General features: G+C 41.9%; 1 protein-coding gene across 1 annotated transcript in view; it reads right to left on the bottom strand.

Moving 5' to 3' along the window:
* The window catches only part of HELQ (helicase, POLQ like), a 1,104,576-nt gene that overhangs the window by 449,429 nt on the left and 636,121 nt on the right, over nucleotides 1-19,026 (bottom strand). Inside the window, exon 9 of the mRNA XM_044059295.1 lies at nucleotides 8,255-8,494. Within this exon, the coding sequence (XP_043915230.1) occupies nucleotides 8,255-8,494 (240 nt within the window). The remainder of the gene's footprint in view (nucleotides 1-8,254; nucleotides 8,495-19,026) is intronic.

A 19,026-nucleotide genomic window follows, 5' to 3' on the forward strand; every position in this document is an offset into this window, starting at 1 on the left:
AGAAACCCTGTCCTGATGAAAAATTAGAAAAGGTTCCACTGCCATTAATGCCTGTAGCTCTGAGACTCTTCGTGCTGAAGTTACTGCCAGGAGAAGAGCTGTCTTCCATGATAAAAATTTTAGATCGGTTGTATTGGCTGGCTCAAAAGGTGGCAAGGTCAGTTTTTCCAAAACGAAATTGAGGTCCCAAGTTGGTGTTGGTGCTCTCCAGGGTGGTCTTCTGTTTTTAGCCCCTCTGAGGTACTAATTTAGCAAGGGATGAGAGAATAAAGGAGGATCCGTGTTGTAATGTGTTGAAATGGCAGAGGCGTGGATCTTAATTGATGAGAAGGATAGGCCTTTGTCCAGCATCTCAGTTAAGTATTGTAAAATCTGAGGAATGTTTGGGACAAGAGGGTCTAGGCTTTGTGCCTGGTTCCAGGCGCAGAATCTCTTCCATTTTTCTGAGTAAGCTTTCCTGGTGCTAGGCCTCCTGGCCTCCAAAATGACATCCATAACCTCTTTAGAGAGAGGTGTAGGCTGTTTGACTAATGAATCTGCCATGCAGCCAGGTTTAAGGTTTTGAGCTGACCGTGCAGGATCTGATTGTTTTGTTGAGTCAGAAGGTGTTGAATTTGAGGCAAAATCCATGGTGGGCCTTAAGTTAAGTTCTTTAGGATTGGGTACCAGTGCTGGCATGGCCAGTCTGGAGCAATCAGGATCTTCTGTGGTTTTTCTTGTCTGGCTTTTAGGAGTACCCTTGAAAAGAGAGGCAGTGGTGGGAAGGCATAAACTTTTAGGTTTTTCCAGCTGAACGAGAGAGCATCCACTTTCCATGCTTGTGTGTGATAAGTCCTTGTGCAGAATTTTTGTAGTTGGCAATTCAGTGGGGAGGCAAAAAGATCTATGTCTGGGCATCCCCATTTTTGCGTTACCACGCTGAAGATTTGTGGATTCAATTTCCATTCGTGAGGGTCCATGATATTTCTGCATAGATCGTCTGCCAGAGTATTTTTCTTTCCTGGCAGGAATTGTGCTTGCAGATGAACTTGATACGTTAGAGCTGTGTTCCACAAGGTCATGGCTTGCCTGCATAGGGGATAAGAATGAGTGCCCCCTTGCTTGTTAATGTATTACATTACTGTGGTGTTGTCTGTCTTTAATAATAATTGTCCTGGATGCAGAAGGTCCTTGAAAGCTCTTAGGGCATTTTGAACAGCCAACATCTCTTTTTGATTGATGTGAAGATGCATTTGGTCTGTGGTCCACTTGCCCTGAATGCATTTTCCTGCCATGTGTGCTCCCCAGGCGTAACCCGAAGCATATGTTGTTAGAGTCTGCCTGGCTGTGGGTAGAGTAAAAGGCTGACCCTTGTTTCGGTGACATGCCTGTGCCCACCATCGAAACTCCTGTTGTAGGCATGGAATCATTGGTATTACTGCTTCTAAACTGTGACAGTGTTGAGTCCAAACACTTTTTAGGTACCATTGTAATTTCCTCATATGCAGTCTGGCATATGGTATTAGTAGTATGCAGGATGCCATGAATCTCAGGGCCTGCAAAATTTTTCTTGCAGGGAGATGGGACTTTTTCGGCAGTAATTGAAAATATTGAGTTAGTTGAACTTGTTTGTCTGGCGTGAGATAAGCCATCTGGGCCGTTGTATTTAAACTGGCACCCAGGAATATAATCTGTTGTGAGGGTACTAGTTTTGACTTCTTTTCGTTTACTGTGTACCCTAGAGAAATTAGCAACCTTTTTACAAACGCCAGATGCTTTAGAAGAATGTCCTTTGTCTCTGCTTGAATGAGGCAGTCGTCCAGGTATGGATATATTTGAATTCCTTTTTGTCTGCAAAATGCAATTACTGGTGCCAGGCACTTTGTAAAGACCCTGGGCACAGTAGATAAGCCAAAGGGCAGTGCAGAGAATTGGTAGTGCATTGTACCAGCTTTGAATCTGAGGTATCTTCTGCAATTTTGTCTGATAGGGACATGCGGGTATGCCTCTTTGAGGTCCAGACTAACAAGCCAAGCCTTCTTGCCCAGCATGGGAAGAAGCTGCTGTAGTGTCAACATTTTGAATTTCGGAATATCCAGGTAAGTATTTAGAGTTGAAAGGTCTAGTATGGGTCTCCAGGCCTTGTCCTTTCTGGGGACCAGGAAGAGTCTTGAGTAAAATCCTTGTCCTTGTTCCTGTTGTGGTACTTTTTGAATGGCTCTCATGTCCATGAGGGCTGAAATTTGTTTTTGTGCCTCTGCCCATTGATTTTGTGGCAGGCCTGGCATTCCTTTTAGCCTTGGTAAAGTGTGAAAGTGGAACCTGTAACCTAGAGACACAATATTCAGAACCTATTTGTCTTGGGTGATTGTTTGCCAGTTTTGAGAAAAAAGTGCTAGTTTTCCCCCTAAGGGGGCTGCCAAAAGGGAAGTGCTTGGTGTACGAAGGGGGAAGTCATTGGGACTGTTTCTTATAAGGTTGAGACTTGTCTTCACCTCCTTTTGGGGTTGAGGTGCCCCACTGTCATTGTCTGTTAGAGCCTTGGGGTTGACACCTGCCTCTTGTGCGTCTGTATCTGCTTCTCTGTGGCCTGTCTGACACTGGAAAGGACCAATTCTTTGTTGGCCAATTTCTGCTAAATCGAGGTGGCTGTACCTGTAAGAAATCTTTGACTGTTTGCATAGATTTAGCTTTATCCTCCATTTTCTTTAACACCTCTTCTGCCTTAACACCAAACAAGGTATCATGCTGTAAAGGAGCATCCAATAATTTTGCCTTAACATGATCAGGTAAACTCTGTTCTTTTAACCAAGCATGTCTTTGAATCACAGAACCTGTAACTGCAGCCCAACAAGAGGCCTCTAAAAAATCAAAACCACATTGCAGAGTATGTTTTCCCACCTGTTCAACCGCATGCAATAAATCCTGCATTTCTTTACAGTCAGGAGCTTCTGAGCTTTCAAGCATTTTCTGTTTTAACTGAGCAATTAAATATTGTTGGTACTTAAGCATGTGAAACTGGCAATTTAAAGCCCTTACTGCTAAAGTTGCAGAAGTGTAAACTTTCTTCCCCCATCTATCCAATGCTCTAGAATCTCTGTCAGAAGGTACTGAATTTTTTTGCAATGGAAGCCTTAACTCCTTTTGGACCCTGGGAAATAGTTTCTGGATCAGCAGAAGGGTTTTTATAAAGAAACTTGTGAGAGCCAGGGACTCTATAATACCTATCTGGCTTGGCTGGTGCAGGGGGCAAAGAATCAGGAGATAATCTGGATTCAGAGAACACATCATCCACAATATTTAGCACAGGCAGAATAGCCAGGGGCCTGTGCTGAGGCAATAAAAGGAAATCCCTGAGCCTTTTCTTGGATTCTGAATAATCCTGACGTTCCCAATGGAAATGCTACCTCATGGTATGTAAAGTTTCCCCAAAAGAATAATCCTCAGGAGGAGAGGCTGAAGGGATAGATTCTTCAGCATTGGAGTCCTCATAGGGGGGTAGAGAGTATCCCTGGTCTGAAGAGGAATCAGAGGAAATGGAAACCTGATCAGAGGAATCATAGTCTGTATCCTGCCTAGGCCTTTTCTCAGGAGAGGGATGGGAACTCCTGATTAGAGTAATGAGGTCTTCGGCCATTTTAAGCATCTGTTTCTTAGGCATGGAGGACTGTCCAGGAGAATGCTGTACTTGTTTCTTTGTCTTTAATGGTACTTTTGTCTTGGCTGTTGTTTTAATGGTAAGTTGTGAAGGTCTGAAAACACCCTCAGAAGCTGTTGCCTGTTGAGCGGCTCCGGATCCATCTGAGGGATTAGTTTCCGTAGGCCCAATACCTTGAGTTTCCAGAGGCCTAGTTGTCTCCACATGGGAGTCGGAGGTGGCCTGTGGCTCTGAGGTAGCGTGTGTCAGGGGCTGCGAAAGCACCTCACTGAGAACCGGCGACTGGCCTAGAAGAGGTTTTGTCATCGGTTTTGGACCTCGGATGCCTGTCTTTATCCTTGTCTTTGCGTTTTTTCAGAATTGCAGTCGTCGGTTGATCCGACGGCATAGTATAATTGAACCTTCGGGCAAAGTAGTGCAAAGCAAAATCAAAACGTCGTTTTATAGTGCGTTTGTTAAATCTAGCACAAAACCGACAACTAGTGGCGTTGTGATCAGGGCATAGGCATGGAATACAGTAAGAGTGGAAGTCCTTATGAGGTATTTGCTTCCCACAAGACATACAATTATTAACGTTAACATCGGTCTGAGGCAAGGAAAAAGTTTCCCCAAAGGGGTACTTAGCTTTATTGAAGACTTCGGATCTGAAATTAGACTTCGAAAATCTCAGGAGTCGGCCGACCGGCACTTGCGAACTGCTTCTGCTTTGGGCACTACACGGCAAGAAAGACTGAAGAAAATGGCGTTGGATGCATCTTATATACCCCTGGCGCACTGACGTCAGGGAAGAAGCGACAGCAACCAACGCCGGACCAAGACTTTGGAACTCTGGCCGACTGCGGGACCGCCTGACGGCAGGATAACCCAAGTGTAATGACTGCAGCAGTGTAACACGATGAACATCTCAGTGATGCCCACAAGATGGGTTTGATTGTGGGAGTGTGGCCTTGAATTTGTATAGGTACTTACATATCTCACAGATAGACAGAGTAAAGTTAAGTAAAAGTTCATTGTCAGTGAGCATCACTCAGTTTGTACATTGCCTATGTATACTAACTGCTGTAATGCTGACAACAGAGGGCAGACTCTAATTTGCTCACATTCCACTTTGACAAAAGATGTAAGGTTTGTAAGGGAACAATAAAAAATATAATGCTTCAGTCCCTGGGTTTAAGTATTTGTTCAACAAAGGGTATACTAATCAGGATTTTTTCTGCTCTCCCTGCTACCACATACATGTTCAGTTTTTCATTCTGCAAGTAAGACGTGCAATGGGTGTCAGCACTGTGCTGTACCTCACTTTTTCAAGGGATGTAAGACATCAAGATAATCCTCACCCACTTACCAGGAAGCAACATAGTCAGGTTTCTCTGGTCTCCACCAGGAAAATCATGCCTTGTGTGTATGCACTCTGAGCATTCAAATCCCACCCCTCTCCTCTGAGAGAGGTAATCAGGCTCCACCCTTTCACTTCTCACCCTAATAACTTTATCAGGCACCTCAGCCTCTAACTGAACTTGTTCTCGCCTAATGCATAGTGAGGGTACTAACCTTCTACTCCGCTGGACCTGGCTACCTCTTAATAGAATTAAGTGACAAACTTATTACAAGGCACTACATTCTTTAAAATACAAAGGAAGTTTTTCTCTCAGCAATAAAATAGTAACATTTTAATATATTAAGCAAAAGGCAAGCTCTGTCTAAAAAAACTAACAAGTTGGAAAGTGCAGTCAACTGACCAAAACTTTCAAAGCAAATAGAACTGAGGATGGCACCTGACAATGCTGCACTTCTATGATCTCTACCCTCCCATTCATAATGGAAATGACAGGCAGTCCATATATGCCACTACAGAAGCTTCAAATGGAAATGACACAGTCTTCATATGCCACTACAGCAGAATCAGTGAAGTTTTGGAACATAGAGTCCCAGGTAACACAGAACATCTGTGGCTTCTAAGGTATTATGGGTCATGCCTAGAACAGATAAATGTGTACAGTATTACCTTGCTGTGGTCTATATTTTATGCACAGAAACTTCTTGACCTTAACCAGCAGCTTGGAAAAAAAAGCATACAGTAGACCTTGGGTACAACTAAAGGAAAATGCGCTAGCCACTGATGCCTGAAACAAAACAGAATAAGTTGGTAATAACAGATAAGAGGAAAAAAAATCACTTTTGGATGATTCCCACCATTGTGCTATCACTGAACCTTTTGTTAATGTCAGGATACTCAGCAAGGAGATAGACTTGAGTGTAGGTGTTGTCAAGTTCATTAGCATTTACTTGAAAACTGCACAGTAGGGCAATAAAAAAATACCTTACCTTTTTCTAGTAATCAGTTAATGATGGTGGAAAGGACAGAGCTTGATTAGAAGATGGGAAGCTTTCTGCCACCAAAGTATAGCCCATCAAAATATTGGGACTTTGACTGAGAATGTTTTGGCCAGTTCCTGGCCTCCTGCTACCTTAATTTCACCTACCTGTCAGATTCTTGTCTGAGATTGTGTGAAGAACCATCCTGCCGATACCCTGTGCTGGTTATCCTTCAATATTATTATCCTACTTGCACTAAGGTAGAATTTCTAGCTTCCCACACTTCCTTTGCCAGGTAGCAAAGTTAAATCAGTGTCTTTTAAAACCTTCCTTGATGTAATACTCCTGCCCTCTGAGCATTCAAATCCCACCCCTCTCCTCTGAGAGAGGTAATCAGGCTCCACTCTTTCACTTCTCACCCTAATAACTTTATCAGGCACCTCAGCCTCTAACTGAACTTGTTCTCGCCTAATTCATAGTCAGGGTACTAAGCTTCTACTCCGCTGGACCTGGCTACCTCTTAATAGAATTAATTGACAAACTTATTACAAGGCACTACATTCTTTAAAATACAAAGGAAGTTTTTCTCTCAGTAATAAAATAGTAACATTTTAATATATTAAGCAAAAGGCAAGCTCTGTCTAAAGTCGATTAAAAACTAACAAGTTGGAAAGTGCAGTCATGCTGGTGCCAATCCTGACAGGTGATGTGATTTATCGCATCACTCTAAATGCTTAAATTTACTTTGATTGAACTGAACACAGGAATTTTCCAGGGAAACAAACATAGAATGATATTTGAACTCTGAAACTAGCACAAAGAATGGGAGTATAGGGCAGGATGTCTTTCTATGCCAGATGCATAATATCATGGTATGCACTGACAGGAACTGCATATACCTTGAGCATAATGAGTTACAGTCTGAAAAAATGGGCTGAGGAGAAGATCCTTAAAAAAAAAAAAAAAAAAAAAAAAAAAAGAGTTCTCAGATACAGAAAAATTGTAGAGGGCACTTGAGGGAAGATGTAGGTTTTCTGTTGTGACAAGGATACATCAGCCAAAATTACTGTATAGAAAAGAGAATATCTGCAAATGAGTCTGCAAGTGGGGTCTGTAAATCCACAAAGCTTACTATAGGAGCTTTCCTCTTTAATAAGGAAGAAAGAGACATGTGTTCATAACTGGGGTTGGAAAGGAGTGGCCCACTGTCACTAGATGTATAGGCTTATGGTGTAATGAATGATGACTAAGGTCCTGGTGCAGTTTACTCTCCCTCCAATGCTGCCAGTCTGCTGTGCAAAATAACCATTCAGTTAATCCCAGTTAATGAAACTGAGGACCTATCCTCAAGCTAAATTACATTAAAAAGCCCCAGAACTACCAGGAATGATATATCTGTCTGAGAACAGATGAAAGAATGGAACAACCTTCATGACTTAAGCTATGGCAAAAGTATAAGTCAAGCAGTATGACACAAACTATCCCTTTCACACTTGCAGAAAACCTCTGAACCATGCAGTTGTAACAAAGGGTTGGACAACGTGTACATTAGTTCAGCATTTCACATTCCAAGCCAGTACTCTGGAGTAGTCAATCTCATAAGGAAGACTGGAAGTTTTCTATTAAAAAATGAAATATACATATATGTAAAAATAAAGGTAACAGCTACCATCAGATTTACTAGAGGGCATCAGTATGAAATCAACTTGAAGGCTCAGTGTTCCAGGCAGCTGGGCTACATGAGTTTTACATGAGAACATTAATACATTTATAAAGGGAACATTGAGAAAACGTATGGCTAACAGTTTGCAGACAGCACAATTCTTCTATCTGATGCGCTGCAACAGTTGGGATCTTTAATATACTGACAAAATCTAAACAGCTGCACTATCCCTCCTTAAAGATCTAATGATTTCTAAACAGAAAAAAAAACTTCTTTAACATCTGATGAACTTATCCACTAGAATTTAATAAATGCAAATAACTAAAGCTATCAGTTTGGAAACAAGAATTTGACAACCCTTCATTTCATCAGTTTCTCTTTTCCTTTTTTTGCCAAATTTCATGCTGAAAGGGCAAGGAAAAAGTACACCGTTTAAAAACACATGGAAGACCGGAAAAATTTCAGGCTGAACAATATGAACAAATTAGTGAACATTTGTAAATTTAGTAGTTACAGGTCCTCCAGGCAAAGACTGAGGAAAGAAAGAAAACAGTTAACAATCATCACCAAATCTAGAGTATTTTAACAAAATCAATAATCAATGTCACAAGCAATGTCAGCATTATTCAGTGATTTACCTGCGTGCTGGCAAGTTAACTCCAGCAGCTAGAGTAGATGTGCAGGTCAGAAGGCACAAAATGCCTGTAGAATAGGCCTCCTCAATCAACCTTCTTTCGTCATTAGTCAATCCACTGTGGTGATAAGCAATACCATATGGCACTGTTCGCTTCAAAGTAGGACAGATAGTACCATCACCAAAACTCTTCAGATCATCAAGAAGGCTGCATTTTTCTTTATGTTTATGATTTAAAAATTCTCTACAAGGGGAAAAATAAAGATTATCATTGCAGAGTAATTCAGTACAGCAAGTTTTCAATTTTATAGTTCTTACACAGTTTAAAGTTATAATTTAATACTATAGGGGAACTTTCTGTCTGAAAGGTCCTCCCTTATGCTGACAAACCTCTCCATAAAGCAAGCTCCCTTTCTAAAAATGGTACATGTATTACATTCACTTCACTGATGATAAATGTCTCCTAGAACAATACATTTAGTAGGCCATTGTATTTTTTTAAAATCTTGGCACCAATCTATTACACTTTTAAAAATAAAAGTAACACAAAACCTCACCATAATGACAGATCTGTTAGAATAGGTCCATTGTAAGAAACAGCAAAACTAATGCAAGCATACATTAGGACTACTCAGTCACAGCCTCATCTTCTCCTATAATGCACTGGGAGGCCTCCAGTTGTCAAATGAGTCATACTATGTCCAAATAAAGAGAAAACCATGTCTTAAAATCTATGTATGTTACTAAGAATGGACCTGCATTACCAGATCTATCATTGGACTAAAACTAAATGCCAAGAAGTGTACAATCATATCCTTCCACAAGCATGACTCCTGTTGTAACTAACACATCAGCAACATACCCCTGAAAATTGATCCTACAGTCAGGGATCCAGGAACCTATGTTGACAATGAACTGTCCTTTGATCATCATGTATAAATTGTAAGAAAGTCCTTTTTCATCACACAGCTTATATCTAAAGGTATTGTATCCAGGTCTAGGGATGTAATCATTCCACTGTACTTGGCACTCATTGGACCAGTCATTGAGTATAATGCCCCATTTGGTATGTATGTGTCCACAACTTGAATGACCACGGTGCTTTCTCACTAAAAAAAAAATCAAGGACCCTCATCATAAAAACTGTGCAGATCATCTCAAAGCCTTGTTCCTTTTCTCATCATCACACAGGCTACTGAGAGATTACTTCTGCCTCACATATAGAATTCAACAGGTCCTATTCTGTCAGTCCTATTACACATTCATACGTCCAGTGGCATCAAAAACACTTGCTCAAGACATCTCAATCTGTTTTGCAAATAAAAAAAAGCATGTTGGAAGGACAGGTATGTATCACAGAGAATACTGTTTCTATGGAACCATCTCTCTTCATCAAATATATTTGATGAAGTCCTGGTGTTTAGAGGACGAAAACACAGTGATTTCATAAAGTGTTAATAAAGGATTGTTTTTATAACTTTATAACTTCAGAAGTGGTGTCTACTTTCATCTGGTGCCTCCAAGTTCCTTTTTTACAGTTTTAGTGTAGTGGTTGCAGTCCTTGGGCACCTTGCTCCTTTTGTTTCTTCTTGCACTTCGTAAAAGGAATAACAAAGTCTGGAATCCAAAATCTGTGCAAGATATACTGAATAGGAGCAAAGATGTGCTCTGTTCCTTTGGTAGGGGTCAAGATAGAAAAACGGGTCCCATATGCCTCTGTAAGCGTAGTGTGTATTAGACTTTTGTGAATAGCAAATTATCTGAAGTAGTCTGGGGAAAAAGACTGATTACTGGTCACTACTGAAACTAATGAATGAAGGAAGATGTGAATGGATGGGTGTGATTTTCTTCACTAATGCGTCATTAGCATCATGGATGTAGGCAATGGAAGAAAATTCACTGGAAGGTGGGACAGGAGAAGGAAAAATCATATTTGCTGCAGCCAATATAGAGCTGTGAAAATAATTTTTGACTTGTACTATTTGGTTTTCCAGGTGAACCTTATCAACAGAGAAAATGAAGGAAAAGAATTAAGAAGTTCAGGGTGCCATTTCTAGACCAAAGCATCTGCAGGGCATCTCCCTACTGGCGGGATGAGAATAAAGAAGCTACTGCATCTTGAGTTGGGCATAGTTCTAACACCTTTTTAAATACCCAAAATAGGACATTTTATGAAAATGCAAAAACTTGCAAGACTAATTATATCCACAACCAGTGCAAAGGACTAGATTTCACTTTTTTATCAAAATAAATCCTTACACACACAGAATTTCAGTCGTTTCCATTATTCCATATAATATTAAGGTGTTTCAAATGCAAAATGTGTGTTTTTGAAGTTAATAATGGAAATTTAGGAAATTTTTATTTTAAAATCTCAGACATTTGCAATTTTTCATTTTTCCCCCACAGAACACAACTGCTCAAACAGGAACTATCCTTTGTAAAGACAACAGGTGGTAACCCTAGCTGGGTGGAAAAGAAAACAGGTTACGGCAAGGCCTACTCCAGAACTGGAACAATTTTGAGCCACTGAGGGGCAGAGAGACCACTTGTGATGCATCAGCAGGCCTCATCTAGAATGCAAACAGCTACCAGAAAGCAACTGGTTGGCAACCCAGTCCTATATTCTTATACTCTCAGCTTAAGGTATAATGTGTTCCCCCTTGCTTTATGTACCAAACCACCACAGTGATGTTAAAGTGAAGAGCAATCTCATGGCCTCATCTAGAATGCAGATAGCTACCAGAAAGCAACTGGTTGACAACCCAGTCCTATATTCTTATACCTCTCAGCATAGGGTATAATGTGTTCCCCCCTTGCTTTATGTACCAAACCACCACAGTGATATTAAAGTGAACAGCAATCTCGTCCTGGGATAGTGAGCCTTGGAAAGCCTGAAGGATAAGGACTTGCAACTCTGCCTTGGAAGACATCCAGAAAGACTGAACAGTCTGCCACTGAAATACGTTCCCCTTTCCTAAGGCTGACATGTTTATGCCAAGTACTGCAAAGAGAGTGGAAAACTAAAAGGGTTATACAGGATTAAGATGGGACACTGCATCCATCATCAAAGGTACACTTTGCAAACGCTGGGCCACGGGGGCCTGCTATTTAAGATCAAGAGACTAGTAACATCCACTGTAACATTCACACAAGGCACTTAGCCTGAGATACAAATGTACAGCAGCCACTATGGGACCCAGCAACTTGAAGCGAAGATTAGGAAGAAATGATTTGAAGGGAAAGTATCATGTTCATTGAAAGATATGTACTGCATGCTACAGAATCCAAGCTGCAGCTCACTGATGTGAGATGTTGGAACTTCACAAGGTTCACTATAATGCCTAAGAGAGTGGAATAATGCAGAAACTGCAGACGAGATATTTGAGCCTCAACTGAAAGAACAGCTAGGAGGCAGTCATCTAGGTAAGGTAGTATCTTGGCTTTCTGCAGCTTCAGCTACAGCTGCACAAACACATACTTGGGTAAACACCCTAGGGGGCTGAGGTGAAGGTAGGTAGAAGTGTCTGGAACAGATAATGTCTGGCTGCTATCTAGAAATTAATATATCTCCCAGACTTCTTAGTAATTTTGATGTAGAGGAACATGTCTTGGAATAAGTGCATTTTGTATCCTCAGGACATAACTGTGTGGACACACCTGTCTGCAGTGACAAAATTCCCATGACAGCAGCTGGATGGACAGATATTCTGTCTGCCTCTAGAAACAGAAAGTTGGAAAACATTAGGGCTGCTGCTGATGACTACCCAAAGAATGCTGAGGATCCTTTCTTCTTAGACTGCAACATTGTGGAAGTCCACCTCCTCAATGTCTGGCTTGAGTGTGACTGACAAGAAATTCTACTCTCTAGAAAGCCGGACAATGGAGTTGATCTTTATAGGCACTAGGCCACTGCATTGGTGGCAACACTGAGAATCTCCACCAATGGAGGGACTACCCAGCAAGATGGTTAGGTAGACTGAAAGGCTTTTCTCAACATCCTTTTCTGGTAGGATCCTGGGTCATTGGGACACTCCTCTTTTCATCGCAGTATCTCTAGGAATTCCTTAAAATTCAATCTTCTGAGATGGTGGGGGGGTCCCTATCATTGACATCAGGTGTAAGTGACTCCAGAGAAGAGTCATAGTGCTTCTTCTTACACAACACCCTACCTTGTCTCCATTAGTACCTGCTGCATGTTCTTAGTAAACAAGTGCCTAAAGGAATTATGACCCTATCATTCAGGTAATTAATTGAAGCTGATTGATATCAGTGTGTATTAAACATCCCTGTTCTTGCATTAGTAAATCCAGTCTATGAGGAAGCTTGTAGTAACTGCCCCTGGCCACTTCCAAAAGGAGGGACAAAGTACAGTTGTGTGGACTTACCATAAATATAGATGTTTGGGTATATTCACTGTTGCAGTCCTGACTTGTGGGATTTCCTGCAGTGGAAGCCCTTGGCCAGCCCGACTACCAGAGTAAAATTCTTCTCTCCTCCTATGACCGGCGAATGCCCTTGCCTGATGTCAGTACGCTACGGTATAAATGGAGTCCGCCAATGTCATGATCTCAGTTGTTTTCTTTCTTATTTGAATTTAGAGCACCAACAGGAGCAGCAACATGTCAAGAGCAGATGGTTAGGGCAGGGATCCCTAGGGAGGCAGGAGTGAAGAGTAGGGGTTCCAGGTAAATGAGAAGTAGTAGTAGCCACCCTGTGGGGAAACAGAACTGCAACAGTTTATAAACTTGTATATTTATATATATATATATATATATATATATATATATATATATATATATATATATATAAATATATATATATGGCAAGTGTACACAACTGTACTATGTTCTTTGTGTTTCACTGCTGCAGTCCTGACTTGTGGGAAGATTCCCAAAGCTGAAAAGGGAGAAAGTGGTGAAGTAAGAAGAGAAGTAGTTTTGTAGGGTAATAGAGGCAAAGCCTGAAGTTGAGTAGAAGGAGGCTGACAGTGGTAGTGCCTGGTGAAAGTGTTTTCAGAAGATTAGTTGGCATTCGCCCTCCACTCTTGGTAGGTATGCCGTTCATGGAGGTAGTAGAGGACCCACATGCCCTAGTGGGATGGGACCTTACAATTACAGGAGTGATCCTTCCCTGTAGAAAAAGGGTGGTACATAGATAAAGAGAAAGATTCCTTTGGAAATGGTTTGCAAGATACAGTAGCTCCTTCAGTAGTGATAGCAATGGTAACATTCCATAGGTCAGAAATTCTGATGGGTTTTATAGTGGCCATTTAGTAGGATAGCAGCCTATGGATGTTTGAGAAATGTAGGATACCTTAATCACAGTACTGTGGGTTTGGTGAGAAGAAAGGCAGATGCCTGACTAGACATAAGGAAGCATCAGTCACCAGCTTGGGCTTGAAGGGAAGATTAGGCCTGAGAGAGGGATTCTGTCAGGATGAAAGATGATCAAAAAGGTTCCCCTAGCATGAGAGCCTACAGTCTCAGAAATTCGCTAGCTGGAGAGATAGGTAGTAAGCAGGCAGACTTCCATGCCAGAAATATTACATTTGTTTGAGGTATAAGTCTTTTCTAGGACAAGGGTTAGGTAGCAAGGTGGTGTATGAGGTCCCCTGGGGGGCCAGAAATGGAAGGCCCTAGTAAATAAATTGTGTGGTCAGTAGGTGGGAGAAAGTAATTGTGCAGGAGGGGAAGTAGGCTGAAAAAGCTGTAACATGAACTTTGCATGATAAGTAAGAGTGGCCTAGTCAAAGAGGATTTAAGAGTAGGACCAGTTGACAGGGATCATGGCTCTGATGGGGACCTGATAGGGCTATGCACCCCCAGTTTGAAAATCTTCCTATTATGTTGCCCAGATTTTTCTGGAGCCAGGCATTCCTGGCATTTCCTAAAATTTTCTGCACTTGCTAATGCGGGGGGGGGGGGGGGGGTAAGTGTTATCAGGATCAGAACTCTGGATCACCTGTGTTCTGTCTCCAAAGTCAGTGTACTTGCGCCTAACACCACCGAGACAGTTAGAGGTGCCCCCCCCCCATGACAAAGGAACCTTCTGGCTAATAGACAGAGTGAGAAGGTATGCTTTAAGTTTACAGGAAGAGGGACTAAGGAGAAGAAAGTACCAGAGCAGAGTTGGCCAAACCAGTCTATAAGGAAGGTCCTGGGTGCTCTTCTGTGATTTCCGGGGAGTCTTGGGAGTAGGGCATTGTTATGAAAGCCTAAATGAATACGGCTGTCCATGAGAATGAGAAAGTGTTTGCAGCTTAGGCTGACGGGGTTGTTCTGGAGCCAACCTTTTCAATGGTGTGTTTTCCCTGGTGGCAGTGTTCCATCTTTGGGGTCCCCCATCCCTTGGCAATGCTGAGAGGAATCTCCCAGTGCAACTACCACTACAGGGTGCCTGCAGGCTTTTGCTAATTTGTCTGCTAACTGGTACTGCAACCCTGGTATGTACTGAGGCCACCAGTGCCATCCCATAGAGTTAGCTGGAGTGGACCATGATGCCCATCCCCATTGCTAAGCGGTGAGGGCAGGGATGGGTTTTGCTCTAGGTCTTTGTTCCATATGAGTTTGTCATAGTCTGTGAACATGTATAGCACCCTTGGTTTTGATTTCTGTTCTGGGTGCTAGTGAAGTCCTTTGTGCCATCAGAAGCTCCTTATTTTCTAAGTGCTTATTCACTTCCTTTGTGTTAGTAACTATAGTAAGAATGCAACTCCAGTAGTCCCTCGGGGATCAGTAGGTGAGATTGCTGGCAGCAGAATGGAAGGTTTGAGATTAGAGAAAAGTCCTTGGTATAACATGCATAAATGGCTTTTAGGCCAGGTATCAGCCTTATTTGGCAGACTGCGGTTATTTATGCTGTCCCCACACATTGCAGAGGTACCACTGAGGTCTCCTCATGTGTAGCCTAGCTTGGGAAGCAGGGGAATTGGAGAGGCAAAATCGTACAGAATAAGGAGCAACTCCCTGGCTGTAAGAAGATTGCATTTTTAAAAGGTTAGGTTATGTCTCCATGAGACCATTACACAAAGCATGCCTTTCCTTTGGCTTTAATTTACAACTGCTTCCTTTGGGGATCACTTCTTTTCCCCTTATTCAGGAAGTATGGTCTCTCGTGAACAGTCTCAATCCATCAAACCCCACCTCTCAAACTGCAAGGATTACAGGTGTATGCCACAGGCCCAACCTGTCCATAACTTTTTGAACACTGTTGGTCAAGTGACGACCCTGCCTGGAGGCAAGAAGGGTAAAGTCCATCAGGGTCCCACCCTAGAACAGTATTCTGTTTGAGAGTGAGCTTTCGATTCTGGGTTTGTTATGGTGGAATCCCTGGAAAGTAAGTAAGGGCTGTTTGTTAGCAAAGTGTGAGCTGATTGGTGCCATGCTAATGGACAACAGAAGGTAATTAGACTGCCTAGTGGGCAGTGAAGTAGTCAAAAGGGAAAGGAGCAAATTGTTACAGTTTGGAGCTTGCTAAAGGCTCACTAATCCTCAGCTAGATCTCCTTCTGGGAACAAGAAAGAAGTGTGCTTTTAGGACTGGAGTCCCTAGGGAAAGTTTAGGGCAGAACATAAATTAAGAATAATGACCCCAGGAACTACAGCCCTATTAGCCTGATTAGCCTTATCTGCAAGGCCATGGACCTTATCACCAAAGATATAGGCAATCTCTACACACTTGACCCTACTCCGCCTGGATTTGTCAAAGGGAGATCATGCTTGTTAAACCTGGTGGACTTCTTCAAGACAGTCACCAAGGCCTTGGATGAGGGGAAATCTGTGCATACAGCCAACCTAGACTTGGCCAAGGCTTTTGACACTATCCTCCACTCAGGCATCATTGACATACTCACCCAGCTAGGTATCAACTCTTATATTTTTGTCTATTTAATTGTTTCATTGAATATTGTGGTCTGTGTCTCTCTGTAGTTATTTATTATTCTATTTAATTGTTTCATAGAATACTGTGGTCTCTCTCTGTCTCTGCAGTAAGTGGGGGCCATTGTGTTTCACTTCATTGCTATTCAGTGTTAAACTCTTAGCCTAGAGGATTTATCTGTATTTTTAAGTGTTAGTCACATATCTTTAAATTTATTACTGCTCAATATCTGAGTTGTTTGGCTTCTGCTACATACTTACAATCAACTGCATTACTAGCCGAGTTAAGTACAAACTTGTAGTGTTAAAGATTGTACTGCATTTTATTTGTGTTTATTTAATTGTTTCAATGAATATTGTGGTCTGTGTCTATTTGTAGTTATTTATTTTTCTATTTAATTGTTTCATACAATACTGTGGTCTCTCTCTGTCTCTGCAGTTAATTGGTGGCTTTGGAACTGCCCGCCTCCCCAGTAAATTTGTGTTTGAACACTCCTCCTGGGTCTATCTCATTTGCTCACTCAACCGAGTACAGTGAGATCATATTTTGACTTCAGACACTCCTACCAGTCCAATCTGTATAGCTGTATCCCAGCTCTATTCCAGTCTACTGTCACTACCTCATTCTACCTAATACAGAGATAACATTTGTGAAGGGCAAGCCACTTAAGTCCTTAATTTTGAATTATCTTTGTTTTTTCCTTTCTCCCTTTCCAAAAAAATTTTTTCTAAGCTTGTTTCCTGCCTTTCCTGTAACTAGTCTAGTCCAGATACAGATTTGCTGTATCCAGGACTGTTTGTAAGCTTCTGAGCCCCCAAGCCTTTCTGTGTTGGAGGGAGGCCTTCTAGCTTATCAATGGGAGTGGTAAGCATTAGGTAGCCTATCTATCACAAGAGTGGTTTCTGGCCCAGAAATTGTAGTTTATTGGCTGTTTGGCAGTTTTTCCATTTCTTTCAACTTACTGGTTTAAAATCCCGCGTTTGCGCTTGTTTCCTATCTTTCCTGTAAGCAGTCTAGTCCAGGTATAGATTTGCTGTATCCAGGACTGTTTATAAGCTTCTGAGCCCCCCCCAAGCCTTCCTGTGCTGGAGGGAAGCATTCTAGCTTATCAATGGGAGTGGTAAGCACTAGGTAGTCTATGTACCACAAGATCCAGGTACAGATTCTTAGTTTTAGCACTTGAAATTGCTTATTCATGCTCAGCACTTGTTCAGAACTTGTTGTTAGCACTAAATAAGCTACAAATTACTACAGCACTCAACCTTCCTCTTTACCTAGAGGAAAATAGTTTTTGTATTTATTTTCCTCACTTCCTTAGAGAAAAATAAGTAGTTATGTACCTACCATAACGTTCCATGTTAGTTGTCTTCTTCTCGCCTTCTTTCTTGCTGGATGGGTTCGGAGCCGAACCTCGGCTCTGACTCGGCCAATACTAAAGCTCGAGAGCTAATTCCACCGGCTCGAGGCTTCCCTATATCCCACAATGCTAGGCGGTAACTACTCAGATCTCGTTTGATAGTTAAACCAAGCAGTTCTGGTCTCCATAGTATGGAGAAAAAAGAACCCACCTCTATATAAACCTGAATGTAAGCTACACAAACATAAAAGGGGGAATAGAGGTGGTAGAACATGTGGGAAGGAAACTCCAAAGGAAGATCCCAAAATTTCCTATCGGTCTGTCCAGGCTAGGGGGAAGGAGGGTGGGACGCAAGAAAGAAGGCGAGAAGAAGACAACTAACATGGAACGTTATGGTAGGTACATAACTTCTTAATGTTAAGTTGTCAATCTTGCCTTCATTCTTGCTGGATGGGACCACGTCCCTAGCACCTTATTCTGGGCGGCCTATCGTAACAGACTCTTGCGAACAGTGGAACCAAAGCTGGCACAGTTTCTGGAGGCCATATCCAATTTGTAATGTAAAATGAAGGTATGAGGAGAAGCCCAAGTGGCTGCTGCACAAATGGAATCTATAGGCAGCCTGTCCTGAAAAGCTACAGATGTAGCTAATGCCCTAGTTGAATGAGCTCTAGGTCTTGAAGGCAGTTTTTGATGTCTGATTTCATAGATGAAGGTAATTATAGAGGTAAGCCATCTTGAGAGGGACACCTTAGTAACTGGAAGGCCCAATTTCCCTTCCGCATAAGACAGGAAAAGTTGATCAGATTTCCTGAACTGTTTAGTTCTGTCTATATAATATCTAAGTTGGCGGTGAACATCTAGAAAATGTAACTTTTGTTCCAACCTGTTGGAATAGTCAGGGAAAAATACTGGGAGATCAATCGTTTGGTTCAGATTTGTCTCAGAGGAAACTTTAGGCAGGAAGGACGGATTAGTCCGGAGGGACACCCTATCTTTGTGGAAAACTAAATAAGGAGGACGACTGCACAGAGCATGAAGTTCAGATACCCTTCTAGCTGAAGTTATGGCTACTAGAAAAAGTGTTTTCCATGAGAGCAGCTTAAGAGGGCATGAAGCCACTGGTTCGAAGGGGGGAGGATCAAGGATGCCAGAACCAAATTCAAGTCCCATTGAGGTGGGAGATCTTTGATTGGGGGCTTGAGCAGAAAAATACCTCTTAAAAAGGCTTTGCAGAGCTTATGGGACATGATACTGGAGTCTGAGAATCCTACATGAAAATTAGATATGGCAGCTAGTTGTACTCTAATGGTAGATGAAGAAGAGCCTAAATGGAAGAGCTCTGCCAGGAAGTCTAGGATAGACTGGATAGGTGCAGTGAAGGGGTCTATATTCTTTGATGCTGCCCAGAAGGAAAAACGTTTCCATTTACTATTATAAATCTTCCTGGTAGAAGATTTGTGAGAGGCTATCAGGATGTTCCAGACCGAATGGGAGATTGAGGGAAGCCTGGCTATGGTAGGAATTGGAGAAACCACG

The sequence above is a fragment of the Protopterus annectens genome, chromosome 17.part0 (genome assembly GCF_019279795.1).
Source record: "Protopterus annectens isolate FY-2018-M chromosome 17.part0, PAN1.0, whole genome shotgun sequence".
NCBI classification, from domain to species: Eukaryota; Metazoa; Chordata; order Ceratodontiformes; family Protopteridae; genus Protopterus; species Protopterus annectens.